The sequence below is a fragment of the Aphidius gifuensis genome, linkage group LG4 (assembly GCF_014905175.1).
Source record: "Aphidius gifuensis isolate YNYX2018 linkage group LG4, ASM1490517v1, whole genome shotgun sequence".
Taxonomy (NCBI): domain Eukaryota; kingdom Metazoa; phylum Arthropoda; class Insecta; order Hymenoptera; family Braconidae; genus Aphidius; species Aphidius gifuensis.
In genome coordinates this window covers 14014889-14031319 of record NC_057791.1, presented here as the reverse complement: position 1 = coordinate 14031319, position 16431 = coordinate 14014889, and the positions used below count along the sequence as shown (strand labels likewise).

Sequence of the window (16431 nt, the reverse complement as noted above, 5' to 3'; positions counted from 1 at the left end):
ATCTTCAATATCTATAATATATATTCTTGATTGTTTATTTATTTATTTATTCTTTTTTTTTTTTATCATTTTATTTATTATATTTTCTACATGAGTGATTGGATTATTATTTTTTTTTTTTGCACAAGTTTTTTTTTTTAAAAAAAAGGTGAAAGGATATTGACGTGTTGACAATAAAATAAATTTTATAAAATGATAAAACCAAGGCAATGATTATGATAATTATTATGAGTCATAATTTATGATTAATGTAGATTCATTCATTAAATGAAAATAAATAAATTCAGTAGAAGATACAATAATCAAAAAATTCAAAACTTATAATTATGATACAAAAATTGGATATAATTTTCATCAATCACAAATTAAATAACAAAATTTCTATTTAATTAACCAAATTGCTCTTTTTTTTTTTTACAAAATTACAAATAACAAATAAAATTAGAATTAATTTTTAACAGTTAGAAAAATTAATGAAAAATAATTTCTTAAACGAAATCATTACAGATGACAGTTTAACCCGAAAAACGAATAGCAAAAAAAAAAAATCAATAAAACGAAAATGTTAATTAAAAAAAAACTATTAATTCGAACGAAAAAATGTAACGAAAAATCTAATGAACTTGGAGTGAATCAGTTTAAACTGGAATAAAAAAAAAAAAAGATAAAAGTGTTTTTAAAAAGTGAATGATATTGACTTGGATAGTTTTGGAAAGTTTTTTTGTGTTTGTATTCATCTGATAAGCAGTGAAATTACGAAAACGTAACAGAAAAAAAAATCGTAAATTAGAATATTATAAAAAAATATATACAGGATGTCAACTCAGGCGTATTACAAAGAACGTCTTGGCTTTGATCCAGCTGACACTGTTGCTGAACATCAACGTGAACAACGTTCACAACATGGATATGAAGAATCACTAACTAAATTTAAAGGTCAGAATGATAATTCAACAATGACAAATGATGCTACAATTGTTGATGATAATATAATGAATAATATTGATACCAAAACAAGAACAAGTAGTTCATTTGGTTATTGGGGATGCTGGGCCAAGTTCATTGAATCACATGGTAAGTTTCACACTTGGTGGATGCTCAATAAATAAACATGCTCAAATTTTAATTATTTTTGTTGTTTTTAAAAATTTTTTTATAATTAAATCCTTAAAACAAAATTTATTTATAAAATGAATTTTTGCTTTTAGTTTGATTTGTTTTTTATTTTATTTCATTTTTTAATTAACTCTTTTTTTTTTTTATTTCTTTTGTGTGTTTTTTAAATTTTTTATTATTACCCTGGCATGTGGTTAGAGAAATTAAAATAAAAATAGTAACTTCCCTTTTTGTTTTCTAGTTTGATTATAACAAAATACAAATTATATTTCGTTTTTTTTTTTTAAGTAGTTTATAAAATAATAATTGTAATTAGATTATTTCAAGATAAATTTATATTATTTTTAGATAAAATATTTTTAAGCGGTTTGTTAAAATTGTGAACATTAAGTAACCGATCCCTTTTTTGTAGCCTTGAAGATATACATTTGTTTGAAAATAGGTCTTGTAATAATCACTTCATTGTAATCTTTGTTTAACTAGATAAATAATTTTTTTATGTAACATTTATTTTCAAACAATTATTTTACTGTTGTTTTTATTTAAAATACTCTCAATATTTATTTAAAAAAAAAATTAATTTATACGAGAAATAAAACAACTTGCAGTATACAATATAAATACATTTTTTTATTTTTTATTTTTTTTATAAATGATGCAACGATAATTAAAAGAATTTTTATTTTAAATTAAAACAATTTATTAATCAATTACGTGACATATATTTGTTGATTGAGTTTGATTACTAATTATTTGTGTATTTGTCCCATGATCAAACGAATGTATATTAGCTACAGTCATTTTATTTCTGATCGGTTGATCACAATCTTAAAACCTCATGCCAGTGTTAAGTTCCTTGTTTCAATTTACAAAAACATTTTTATTATTATTTTTTATTTTTTATTTTTAACGAGCAATTATGCATGCATAGCATCAGTGTGAAATTTATCCTGTGTCATCTTATTAACATATTTAATGAACTTGAATATTTAGAATTAAAATATCATCAAAGTGTGGAGATAATTTTTTTTTCATTTAACACTAATAGTGTTTTATGCCACATAAAATAAATAAAACTATATGTATTTTTTTTTTTTTTTATCTTAATAAGATACTTTCTAGTAATTTAAAATATGATTTTTTAATTTTATATGTTTAAAAATAATTTTTTAAATCTTATCATTGAAAAATTTATATTTTATTAACTATGGTATATCATGGTTAAATAACATCATGAAGTAAATCGATAATATCCAAACGAAAAAAAAATATCCTGTATAGAGTATATTTACACTAAGTATTTTTAATTAAAATTAATCATTATAAAAATTATACACGCATAGTAACATATAAACATAATGATTTAATGAAAATTTCAAATGTGTCAAAAATTATGACAACAGTATACACGATGTATGTATATACGATAAACAAATAAATATTTCAATATTTAACAATTTATTTATTTGTTTTTTAAATTTACTCTTATCATATATCTTGGATACATTCAAAATTAATTTATTTAAAAATAAATTAATTAATCATCGTATTGTAATGACTCAATGTTATTATTTTTTCAAATTTAATTTCGTCAATATTTAAGTTTCAAATATTGTATGAAATGTTTATTTTTTTTTATTTAATTTTTTTAATTTATTATTATATATTATTAATAAGATAATTATTATATATCTTTGATGAATCTGTTATTTATTTTTTACTTTCTAGTCGATATTATTGTTGTGGATTTCCAAATCCTTTTTTTTTTTTTGGATATATTTTTTACGTGAATATTTTTGCTTAGGATATTCAATCATGTAATTAATAATTAACCATAGGTCTTTTCTATCAATTATTATTAATAACTGTATATAATAAAAATTTTTATAATATTTAAAAGTTTATATACGTTGTATTGTGTGTATATATATTTTTTAAATATGACAAGGTCTCAAGTCGTAAACACACACACAACACCTGCTCATATCTTTCTTCATACCTGCTAATTTTCCGGAAAATTATTTACACGTGACGTCACGCAAAGTGCATTATGCACAAATTCATTTGTCGTATATATATAACACTTAAAATATGTTACATGCAATAAGTACCTATGTGGGTGAAATAATTATTATGCCTATTTACAGGTGCGTGTAAATACTCACAAATACTTTTGATGTTTTTCGATCATCAGTCAAATCAATCAAGCGTTCAAATTATCTCTTATTATTTATATATTTATAAAGTCTATTAAAACCTAATTTTAAACGCTTGACTTTTTTATTTAAATATATATTTTTATTATTATTATTTATTCTCTATACATGTACATAATAAAGAAAATTAAAAAAAAAATAAATAAAAAACATATTTTGTCGTTGCAAAATAGATATGCATTTGTTAGTAACATTTTCACTACCTGTCAACCTCATCAAGAGGCGCAAATAAAAATAAATGAGTTTGGTCATCAGCCAACTATACAGTGCAACATCCGTTGCATCATCATTATCATGATCGTCATCATTTGTAAATGTCTCAAGATAATAACGATTTATTATAAAAAAATTGTAACTAATCGTTTCTGAATATATATATTTTATTTTATAAAAATTCATATGTGTTTTTTTAAATAACACATAAATTTATTTTTAAGTATACAACTAAAAAAATTATATAAAAACAATATCTTATAAGGTAAATTTGTCACTTGAATGACATAAATATTCTTACTACATCACAAATAACAACCGACAAACAAAAATAAAAAAAGTCATGTAGTCTTGTGTATGACCTCGTGATTACTCTGTTACGTTCTCATACTTTTTCCATCATAAAATTGTTACATTTGTAATACATTTCTTTTTAGACCTTGTTGCACATATTAATACTATAATTATTATTATATTGTCACAGTGTTTACCCAGAAATTATTAAATGCAAAAAAAATGAATAAATGAACTAATAAATTAATTGAAAAATAATTTTTTTTTACTGTTTTTCTACTTGTTATAATCATTAAAATTTTTATGACTTTTAGATAATTAGATAAGTGGATATTGAAATTTTTTTACCAAGAATAATAATTAAATAAAATTGATACTTATTTAATAAAAAAAATGATCTTTATTTGCATAAATCTATTAACAATGTATTCATAAAGATTTAATTTATGTTGAAATAGTTTTAAGATCAATCAAGCGTATTTCTGAATGAAAATACTGAACTCTATGAAGCATATAATAATAATTTATTGTTGGATATAAAAAAAAATAAATATATGTATAAAATTGCACATGTAAATTGATATTTTTTCCCTACAAGTCACAAATTAAATTACGTAATACTATACGTGATTTGCAAATGGATGAATATGAATTTTTTCATTGATGTAATAATTTATTGAAAATTTAAATTTAAAAATTATATTTTGATCAAAAATATATTTAAAAAAATGACCCAAATGAAGATTAAGATTAACATGATAATTTAGAGATAAAGAGGTTTGATTATTTATTTATTTTCTTTGAAAATTATTATTCATTTGATTTACGAGTTTAAATTTTGAGGTTTGCCAAAACCACCCATATATGAATGCTCCTTTTATTACATGAAAATCGAGGCGTGAAACGTCGGGGAAGATATATTAACGGTTTATAAGAAATTGAGCATCGAGTTAATGGATGATAAAAAAAAAAAAAATTATATTAAAGGGAGAAACACAGGGTGGGCTATTATGATAGAAGATCAGACGTGGAGAAACATTGTGGGACACACGTATATATTTTTCAATGACTTCAATAGTATGGGTATATTTTTTATATATTCTATTTTTATTTTTCTAAAGAGGGATAAAAGTGAGGAGAAGCAATATAACTCAATGTGAACATGGTTTATACTAGAGCCTAGTAATCACCCGCATACTCAATTGATATAGTCAAGGATATAATAAAATATATACACAGAATCATTGTTAGAACTGAAGAAAGATATATGTATATATAATAAAACATGTCACTGACATATTGCTGTTGTATTACGGTCAATTCAAGTCATGTTATTTATTTTATATTTAATTTCATTACAGAAATTTTTATAGCTTAATTTGTTGAAAGAAAAATTTGAGCCAAGGGACTCAAAGATTGCAAATAATTTTAAATAATTCAGCAATCTTTAAAAAATCTATCGACACAACTAATTTATTAGATAAATATAAAACAATTAATAATATGAATTAATTAATGATTAATTATATTAATTTATTAAATAATAAAATAAGATTAATTTGTGTTTTTTTTTTTGTATATTAATTTTTATATAAAAAAATTTATACAAAAAAAAGTAATAATTTTAATAAATTATTTTGAATAATTAATTAAATATTTTGATGAATATTAATTAATTTATTTCAATGAGATTTTATTTTTTTATAAATACTATATTCAAGTATATGAGTACATCAGCTGTTACTGAAATCATGAAAATAGTGTTATGAAAAACATTTAATAATTATAATCATAAATAAAAGAAAAAAAAAATTATTAATTTATAAGTTTTATGAAGATTGAAGAGAAATTTATTTAAATAATGATTAATTTATTACTAGTGTCATATCAAATATTACATGAAATATTGTTCCATGAAACAATTATATTATTACTCGTACTAAGAAACTTGCAATGATTTCTTTTTATTTTTATTTTATCAAATAAAAAATTAGTCAGAATTTTATTTATCTAATTGATATTAATAAAACTAATTTTCATATGTCAAAATATATTTTGTAAGTCAGTTTATTCATTCTTTATTCCGATTAAAAACAAGAACCAATTATAATTAAAATTTTTTTAATCTTTTTAATTTATTTTAAATTATAATTTGTATTTAATATTTATTTTCTCACTTCACAGTAACATGTTTAGATAAATATTATTATTTTTCAATCAAATATATATATTCGCCCATTTATACTTACTAATTTTTTTTTCTTTTATACATGACATGTACGACTTACACGTTATTTATATTCTGCATTTTCTAGAGTTGTTTGTTACCTGTATATATATCTACCTGTATAGGGTTGATGAAAAAAATAATATATATATCCTATTTCTCTATAATAAATAGTCACATAAGGAATGTAAAGTCAGTACAACTAGATAAGTTTACTTAAGAACTCATTCTCTAGGGCACAAGAAAGCAAACAAGAAGTTGAAATATTTTTTATTTTATATTTGATGAGAATTATAAGTGGGTAGTTGTTGTGTGTAGGTGTCCCGCAGAGTTTTGCCCTGTGACTCGCAATTCCACAATGTTAAAGGTGTAAATGAAAACAATATCAACACTGAAAATCAATGATAACGGTAAAATATTCATTTCAACAAAACTAAATAGCAAAATTATATATATATTTTTTTTTATTTATAAATTTTAAACGAATTTCTACTTATTCAATTCAAATAATTTTTTCTTTTAAATATAATTTTTATATTTCTTTTTTAAAAATCCCACGCCATGTCATTTTATTTTTTTTTCAGTTAATTTACTTTCAACTTAACGTATTATATGTTACTGTGAATCGTGACATGATCATGTAACTAATGATTTTTTGGCTATCGGGCAAAAAAAAAAAACCTTGTATATAATTATTTTTACATTTTTATAAATAATATATTTTTGTTATTTTATATATTCTGCTATATCAGACAATATATTTTTGAAGATATTTATGTCCTTCTATATACAGTTAATAAAATTTTGAAAAATAATAACAACAATAAATTAGCAAAGCGAAGAAGAAGAATCATTGTAAAGGCTCAAATAACACACTGGTCTATCATGCTTCGTTATCGGTTCTTTTTAAATCCCATCGAATAAATGAACAATAAAAAAAAAATATAAGAGATGATGATGGTGTATCTTGAACGACGAACTTTGACCCGAAAACTTGTCTAGAAAAAAAGATAAATAAATGCAAATATTTCAAAGTCAAAGTTGTAACCAGTAGGAAGGCTAGCTGTAAAATTTACAGTATTACATTCAAATTGATGGACAAAGTTTGTTTAAAGTATTTAAAAAAGAAAAAAAAATTGATTGTCACATATTCTAATTAATTAAAAAAATTGATTAATCCAAATGCACTTGACTGAATTAAACTTCTCACGGTCATTTTAACAGCTGCAAAAAAAAATGTGGGCGTACCATGACCAGTACAATTGATGATTATAATAATATTAAGATATATGTACATGTTAAATATGTGTGTGCACTTGAAAGTTTGCAATATATATATGAAACAAGAGGGTCGAGTATTTTGACCCCAACAAGTCACATTGAGATTGATCATCAGACTTGTCTAGTTAAAATATTTAATCTTAAACTGTCTTATTTATTTGGTCACTGCTCAACACAATCATTATATTAACTTTCTAATAACCATATAAAATATATTGTATTGCTATTTGAAAGCAGGTAGTAGTTGTCTAGTCGTCATTTGTTTATTTTTTTTCATTTTCTTTATTTTCGAAAAATTAATACAAGAACAATGTCTTTTCTTTTACATTAGAAGATAATTTGTGTCTTGAAATAAGGACAAGTGAAATTTATTTCTCTCAATATTTATATAAATCACTTTACACTCTATAAAATTCAATTGATTATTATTATGAATTTAATTTTAATTTACGTAGATAAATTGATTTTTTTTTTCTAATTTTTAAATTTATTTTGTTTTTCAGATGAACGAGATGCCATTCAAAAGAAAACTTTTACAAAATGGGTGAACAAACACTTAAAAAAGGTAAATTGACATAATTTTTAATTTTATTAATTAACGAATTCTTTTTTTTTTTTTTGAAAATAATTTTTGGAATTTTCTAAGCTCTTTATTTTCTAAACTTTCATATAAATAATTGATAAACCATTAGTTTCTCACAGTTGTGTTAAAAAAATTCATTTTTAATAGGCTCAAAAAACCGCAATTTATTCTTTTTAAAAAATTAAAAAATGCAGTGTCATGAAAATTGACGATAGGAGCGGCTGTTTTAAAAAACAACTGTCTATTTATAATGTGAATAAATTGATATACTCCATGATTTATTTATGAAACTAACTTATAGATAAAAAAAAAGATACAAAATTCTAAAATAAAGATATATATTTATTTTTATATGCATGACTGTATTATTATTTCGCTCATTTTATTTTTCTCCTCGTAAATTTTTCATACTCTATCGAGTAAAATTCATGAATAACGAGATATACATTGACAACTTAAGATCATCAATTTGATTGATTTATATTGATTACATCAATTTTGATATTTATGGGAATTTTTATATCGAGTGATTTAATGTTTAAAAATATTTTTATTCAAGTCTTTTATTTTTTTATAAATATTGTCGGTATAATTAATATTATTTATTTTAAATTTTTTATAATTTTATTTTATGATTAATTATCTGGTTAAGATTAATATCTTTTTTCAAGTTTAATTGCAATTTTAAATTTTTATCGATCGTGTTCTTTTATTGCATGATACTTGAAATTTTTTTTTATTTCTTGTCGAGGTCAGTGTTTTGTATTGTTGTTGGTCTTAAAGGTCTTGCGAATCCCGAGTTAATTAACAACTTGATCAGAGTACATTGGATCAGATATCAATCTGATCCAGTTAAATTGGCTATCTATGTTTTTTTTATTTTTCTTTCAAATCGACAGAGTGATTTTATCGCTAATAAATCAATGACAAATTGTGGGTTTTTTTTATTCATTGCAGCAAGTTTTTTTTTTTACATTGTAAATTGAAGGTGAATAATGAGGATCGTATTTTTATCAACTTTGTTGATTTATAATCTAGTGTATAGATCTAGTAAAATAATATAGAATGACGAATTTTAAATTGCACAAGTTCTAAGATTATGATGATTGGTATATATATACATGAGAAATCTGTTCGAATTAAATCTGACGTATGCTGTTTGGCTTGTAGGTTGATTATTTGAAGAAACACTCTGCCTATAGATGGTATTTTGTCGGATCAAATTGTGACTGTTGTTATGTATATGCTGGAAAAACATAAAATACATTAACACATATGACAAGAGTGGGCGATATCCTGGTGAAATCATTACCACCTTTAAAACTTTTATTTTTTTTTTTTACAATTTCATATGAAAATATAAAATTTCTTAATAATTATATTTCAATTTTAATTAATCTAATTAACAAATGGTTGAAAGGAAAATTTTATGTTCAGTTTATTTTATTATGTTACTGTCTCAAAAGTAAATAATTACTAATAGTTATTTTTTAAATAATAATATAATCAAAAAAATCTAAAAATAAAATCTGTTATTAAAATTAAAAAATTCCATACAAAACTTTAGTCATAAATATATCGCTGAGAATAATTTTATGATTCTTTTGTCATTGGTTTTTTTTTTATAGGTAATTTAATGTCATTATTTTTATTTATTTTTTATTGCATTTATTTTATTATCGTGTTAGTAATTTTTGTACAAGTGTGGAGGAAGTAGCTCTTGCCGCGAAAACACGCATCGATGACTCAAAGACACGAGTCTGAGATGACATATGAATCATCGTCTTCCTGGTGTCAAGAGCTACACCATTCACACGACTTATCACCTACACATAAAAAGTGCACTTAAAATTTTTTTGAATATATCTGTTTCGATGGAAAAATTTAAATTCTTCCGCCGTTTTTAGTGTGCGTCACAAGCGCCATCTGCAACGAAATTGATGGGCTTTGTGCAGAGTCCTGACTCCTGTCGTTATTAAAAACTTCTTTGTTTCATGCTGACAAAAACAAAATATATATGTATATAATTTGAAACAGTATACATTGCATATTAATTAAAACAAAGATAATGACTTTAGTTACAAGTCAAAGATGATACTTGCCATGCCATCTTCAAGGTATTCATTTTTTTTCGCTGAAATTTGTTGTTTCCCTCAGTGACGTCAACATTTAAATGCGCGCAATCTTTTTAAAGCACCAGGTAAAAATAAAAGTATTTTTACAAGTACGTATTTGACACAATTTTATATTCGAGACAACAACTGTTGTTTATCAATAATTTAACTTGAAAAATGAGACTCAATCCTAATGCCCTAGAGATGCTGATATAATGAGTTGCTTGACGCAAATGATAACTAGAACCTTGGCACTTCCGGCAATAAAATTTACTTTAAAAATAAAATGATAATATTACTGCGGAAGAAGAAAAAAAAAAAAAAAAAACAGACATGCATGACACATGCTACGAACACTCTGTATATTCAGTCTTGATAATAATTTTACAAATAACTCGCTTTACTATTGGACTTTCTAACTGATATGTTGAATTATATATTTATTTAGTTTTTTTATTATTTTAAAATATTTATTTATTTTTATATTTTAATCGCCGTAGGGTGCGTACTTGGGTGGTTGTTTTAATACGATTAGAGACAAGCTTTAGCCCCCCTGGGGTCAATACAGCCCCTTACTACTTATCAAGGCGTGGTCTTGGCATTAATCTTTGTGGCATCGATTTACAAATTATACGAGTACGAGTGTGCAAAAGATATACATATGTTTATACAAGATATATAGAATAAATGTGTGCAAAACGTACTTGTAGCGTGAAATTGACCACGACAACAAAAACTTGCAGCTTGGCTGAATGATATCGTGATGATGAATCCCACAATATTTTTGCAACATTTAATTTTGCTTATAATTTTTTTGTAATAACTAGTTTATTATTTTCTAAACACTTTAAACAGATGTTTATAATTTTCAATTCATTTGTCATTTAAATAAAAAATATATTTTCAATTTATTTTCAATTTTAAACTGTAGCCTGAAGGGGACTCATAATCATATACAATGAGTTGAATTAAAACTGTTAAATATTCTTTAATACGTGACGAAAAAAAAAAACATTTATGTCTAATCGTGCTGAGGTGTAAACTTTTATAATTTTTATTATAAATTTTCTTGACGTAAAACTTCCCACGGAACACGAAGATAACACCCAAAGGCGACGACCGGTTTTATCGACGGTATCAGACTCTTCTATCGTTTTATGCATACATGAATTTACACGAGGTCATATAATACCACCTTTAGGATTTTCCGTTCACGCAACCGTTTATTACGTCGCTCTAGGATTATTAGTTTTTTTTTTTTTTTTGCAATATTTTTGATTTATTTGTATAATTTTACTGTATATGTATTAACGTTCAGTTAAATTGTTACTGCTACCACTTAACTGTTGAAACCGGCTCAATCGAAATAACCAACAAACGCATTTTGACTCAAATTTGATTTTTGATTTCTTTCAAATAGTAGAAATTATCATATAGAATTTTTCTTAAAATTAAAGTCGGACTACAATGTCTTGCAGTTGAATGAGCAGAAGCAATATTTCTCAACGATTTTATCAACCATTATATAGCTGAAACATTTTTCAAAAATGACGTTGTTATCTATGATAAAATAAGAAAACTTTTTCAATGTCCAATTATTATTTAAAATTCATTTAAATTTAAATAAAAATACTAAACTATTTTGAATTTTCTACGAGACTTGAAATCAATTATTTCAAAGATTTTTTAAAAATCCATAAAATCATTTGCAACCATTGAAACTATTGAAATCATTTGAGATTTTTTTTGACTTGAAATCAATTGAAATTAATTGTTCAATCAATTTTAATTTGAAATTTTTTTTTCCAATTAGAATCCGACTAAATCACTTTTTAGAATTTTATTCTGTTTGGATCTTGTTGTTATTATTGTAATTCAAAGTTGAAATCATTTGGATATATATCACCAACAGTCAGTTTTCACTTAAAACTTTAGTTAATAATCAACGCTTTGTATATATAAAACACACAGTGATTTGACAAAATTGATATATATCCGCATAGGTGTGGCAATTGGCTTCGCTTTACAAAGAATAAAATGTCACAAAAAATATAAATAGATAGAAAGTAAATTTTTTTTTATTACTACTTATACTTGTCAAATGACAATAAATAGTTGAATATATAACTATTCTCCACACGTGTGTTATATTCTCATGATTTTAACGATTGAACTTTTTGTAATTTTATTCATTCGTATAACGAAATAATTTTTTGCAACAAGTTTATTACGAAGAGTTCCAGCTTTCCAATCTATTCCCTCATGAATTTACATCTCGACTTCAGGTTATTTTGCAATTAGCGATAACTCCATCGACCAACTTTCAACTGATCACTACAAAGCCTTGGTTAGTTTTAATATTCGTCTACTAATTTATAATCATCAGAAAATTTTTTTCAATCAATTTACAATTTTAAAATTTTAGAAACACCTAAAAAAACTCCTCATTTTTTTTTTCTCACATTCTTTATTCTTTTTTTATTACCTTTAATTTTTTAAATTTCTTTTCCATCTATATTATTTGTAAAATTTATTTCTTCTTTCCCCTTTTCTTTTTATTTTATCAGTTCATCAAATCATTACCTTTCTTTTTTTTTTTTTTCTTTATTATTATCCTTTTATTGCACCAATATATATCATTTATTTGTCGATCAATTTATCATTTCATTGTTACAGTTTTAAGTTGGCCAAATAGATTGCATCTTTTACTATGATTATTCTTCGACAAGAGCCTTTATTATTTTTGTGTCTTGTTTTGTTGTGTTATTTAAATATTTAATGTCAACATACTTGGTGCAACCTATAGAGTTATTATATTTTCTAAATAATTTTCATGTGATTGCGTTATATTGACTTTTTATCATGTGGGCGAACTAGTTATAACATTATGCTAATACGGCCAATCAACTTTCATTGATAAATTCATAAAATCATTTTGTCCAAACAAGTAGATTAATCATACACCAGAAAAAATTAATAAATATATATCTATATATATTATAATAACTTCTTCGACCTTTTGATGGATTTATTTATTTATTTATTTATTTTTTTTTCAAAATCCTTGGGCGCCACTTAACATCCACCGATTATGGCTCTTTTCCATTAGCCAAATTTCGCTCAATGTACTAATTGATCTTTTTAAAAAAAAGTTATTTATGCTTTATAAATAAAAAAAAGTAGTCCTAATTTTTTTTTTCAACATCCGGCTAAATATAATATATTCTTTTGCAAAAAAAAATATCGGTCGACAATTTTTTTTTCTTGCATTTTAAAAGTAGTTAATTATGATGATTTTTTAATGATATTTCATTTTTTGTCATATTTTTAAAATATTTTTTATAGCATGTAAATTTTTTATAAACAATATTTATATATATTTATTGTTATATTGTCAAATATATTTATTTTTAATATGGTAACTTTGTTTTGGTAATATTAATGGCCAAGGCTGTAAAAAAAAAATAAATAAAATGAGAAAAGACAAGAAGTGTGGATACACACAACTCCGGAGGCTGTGCCAACACATTGTTCACGCTAAAACGAGTCTTTATCGGCACCGTTTCTTTATACATTCCATTCCATATATACATAATATATACAATTTTGCTGTTTTTTTTTTTTGTGCCGTTTACTTGACGTAGCGCCATCCTGTTTGGCTTATGGACACAAAAGTGAGCCGCACGATGTGGCCCTCATCTTGAGGGTGAACACACAAACTGGCAAACTTGTGTTTGCATAAATATAAAATTAAAATATCCACTTAGTTTCCTTGGAATGAATCATTTACAGTCATTTGCTTTTTCCTCCAGTGTATATCTATATTTTTTAAGCATACGAGTGAATAAAACTGCAGAAAAATACAATTCAAAAAAAATTAATAACTTTGATTTATTTGGCTATCAAAAAAAATTAATATTTAATTTAAATTATTATTTTTTTCTTTGTTTTAAAATACCGAAAATATTAATTTTAAAAATTAATTTATAACAAAAATATTTTATTTTTTTTAATTGATAATTATTTATAATTAAAAAAAAAATTAGAAAAAAAATTGAAATATATTTTAATACATGCTTTGTTTTTTAGTTAATGTAATGAGTCATTACTCATTACTAATGACATCATATTAATAATTTAAATTTAAATTGAATTTTTTTTCAAATCAGTAATAGAGTTTGATTATTTTTCATCGTCAATCAAGTGAGCAGATGGTTAAGTCGTCAAGAGCCCTGCCTACAGTGCTTGTAGCTATGGGTTCAATTCCCAACAATTTTTATATCAGATATTAACTCTTTAAAAAGAGCCTGAGTGTTTCTTTCAATATGCGTGTTTTCTGGTGTTTGGGGCAAATATAATCTAGTATAGACCATGTGAACTACGCACTTGGTCTACGCCAGGAAATATTTGCCTCAAACACTAGAAACCTTTTTTTATTTTTTTTTTAAAAAAAGATAATGTAACACACTTACACATAACCTATTTATCTCTCTTTTACAACTATCGATGACAACTGCTCTTTTTATAATAGGAAATATTTAAAAAAAAAAACATTGCAAAAAGATACACAGTTAAAATAAAAAACATAAATGTTAAATTAACTATTTGACCAAAATTTTTAACTAAAACTTTAATATTTATTTTAGTCAAACTGACTACAAATTAACACAGAAAAAAAAGCAAAGAAGTTTTAATTTTAATAGATCATTAATTAATGAAATTAATTAATTTTTTTGTTCTAACTGTGTGTTTAATCTTGAAGAATCATACCATCTATCCTGAATCAATGCAAGTCAAGTTAATCAAAGATCAATTTTCTGCTAAGTTTTTTTTATCGATGAACACATGTTCCATTAAAAAAAAAAAACTAAAAATCAAGAAATAAATATTTTTTTATGTATGTGATTACATAGGTGTTTTGTTAGGATAAGATATACATTGTAGCTGAGGAAGAAGCTCATTAATTTACTAAAACGGATTCTGAAACGTGCGGAAAACAAGGCCATGGGAACAATCGTTATTTTCTTTGTCTTTAACAAGTTTTTGCCTTCATGTAATCCGTTATAAAGTTGCTAAAGTTTTTTTGCTAAAGTTTTTTTTGTTTTTGCATTGTAAACTCATTATATGATTTATTTATTATTTTTATTTCGTGATTTAAATTTGTCATTAAATTTTTTTTTGAAATTTATTTTTTTTTTTTTGTTAATTTATACTTTTTTTTTTTCTATCATCATGGTCTACCATGGTGTCTCTTTATTTTTTTTTTCAAATAACCAACAAACGTTTGACACATACACACCACCGACAACTGTGATATTTCAAATCGCCCACACACACAGTATAAAACCACCGCGCAACATTTGCTGCCTTTTCCTGAGTCTCTGACCTTATTCGGACACCTTATATACATTGACTTTACGATCGCCCACAAATTTTTAACTTTTGCCCTGCCTTTATCTGGACCCTCCACAACTCTTTTATTCATTCATTATTTAATATATATATTTATTTATACCTTTTACAATTGTATTTCGCAATTTACAACGACAAGTGGGTGCACTGTCTTTCTTTTAGTTGATTTTACCAGTCATTGAATTTCACAATTTGTTGAATAATACAGAGAAAGGAAAAAAATATTATATATTGTATAATTTTGAATTTTTTTCATATTAATATATATTTGAATAATAATTTAATGGGATTTTAAAATTCATAAAAACTGACAAATTTTAGGTGAGGTTTGTTTTCTTTTTTATACTTGCTCAATAATTATTTATTATATTTCCAAAAATAAGATCAATTTCCATCTAATATTTTCTCTTAAACGTTAGTTGGAAGTTTGACTAAACTTCGGACAACGATCTTCAAAAATAACAACAAAAAATTGGAAAATACTAGCTGATAATTGTCTTTTTCGTGTAGATATTTTTTCAGTTCAATTGTTGATTCTTGATTGTTCTTTTGGAAAATTAATTTCCGAAATTTATCACGCACATTTAAGTTCACATTCTGAACAAGCCTGGGCAAAAAAAATTAGTCAAAAATGTTTATCTGCTAACGTATGGTCTAATTATCTGTTTTGAATTTTTCATTCATTTTTTTTTTTTTTGACAAACCAAGAATCCTCACCTCTAATAAAAAATAACTGAGCCCCGTTTAATGCAGCATGAATTAAATTTGGATTCTTCATGAATGTTAATATTTGTGTTTCATATTAGGAACATGATCATAGTGAATTTATCCTAAACGAGTTTTCAATTAAACTTGAATTGAGAAATTCACAATTTCAAAGACAGCTACTGCCGCTCTCGATGGTGTAAATAATGTTTTAATTGGTCAAAAAAAATTCAAAAAAATGGACAAAGTTGAGCAATTGCTATAAATTTT

The 16431-nt window shown here is 24.0% G+C and overlaps 1 protein-coding gene across 1 annotated transcript in view; it reads left to right on the top strand.

Moving 5' to 3' along the window:
- Window positions 1-512: 512 nt before the first annotated feature.
- The window catches only part of LOC122853880 (dystonin), a 76144-nt gene continuing 60225 nt past the window's right edge, over window positions 513-16431 (top strand). The window contains exons 1-2 of the mRNA XM_044154288.1: window positions 513-1074; window positions 7851-7912. Of these exons, the coding sequence (XP_044010223.1) occupies window positions 816-1074; window positions 7851-7912 (321 nt within the window). The 5' untranslated portion in view covers window positions 513-815. The remainder of the gene's footprint in view (window positions 1075-7850; window positions 7913-16431) is intronic.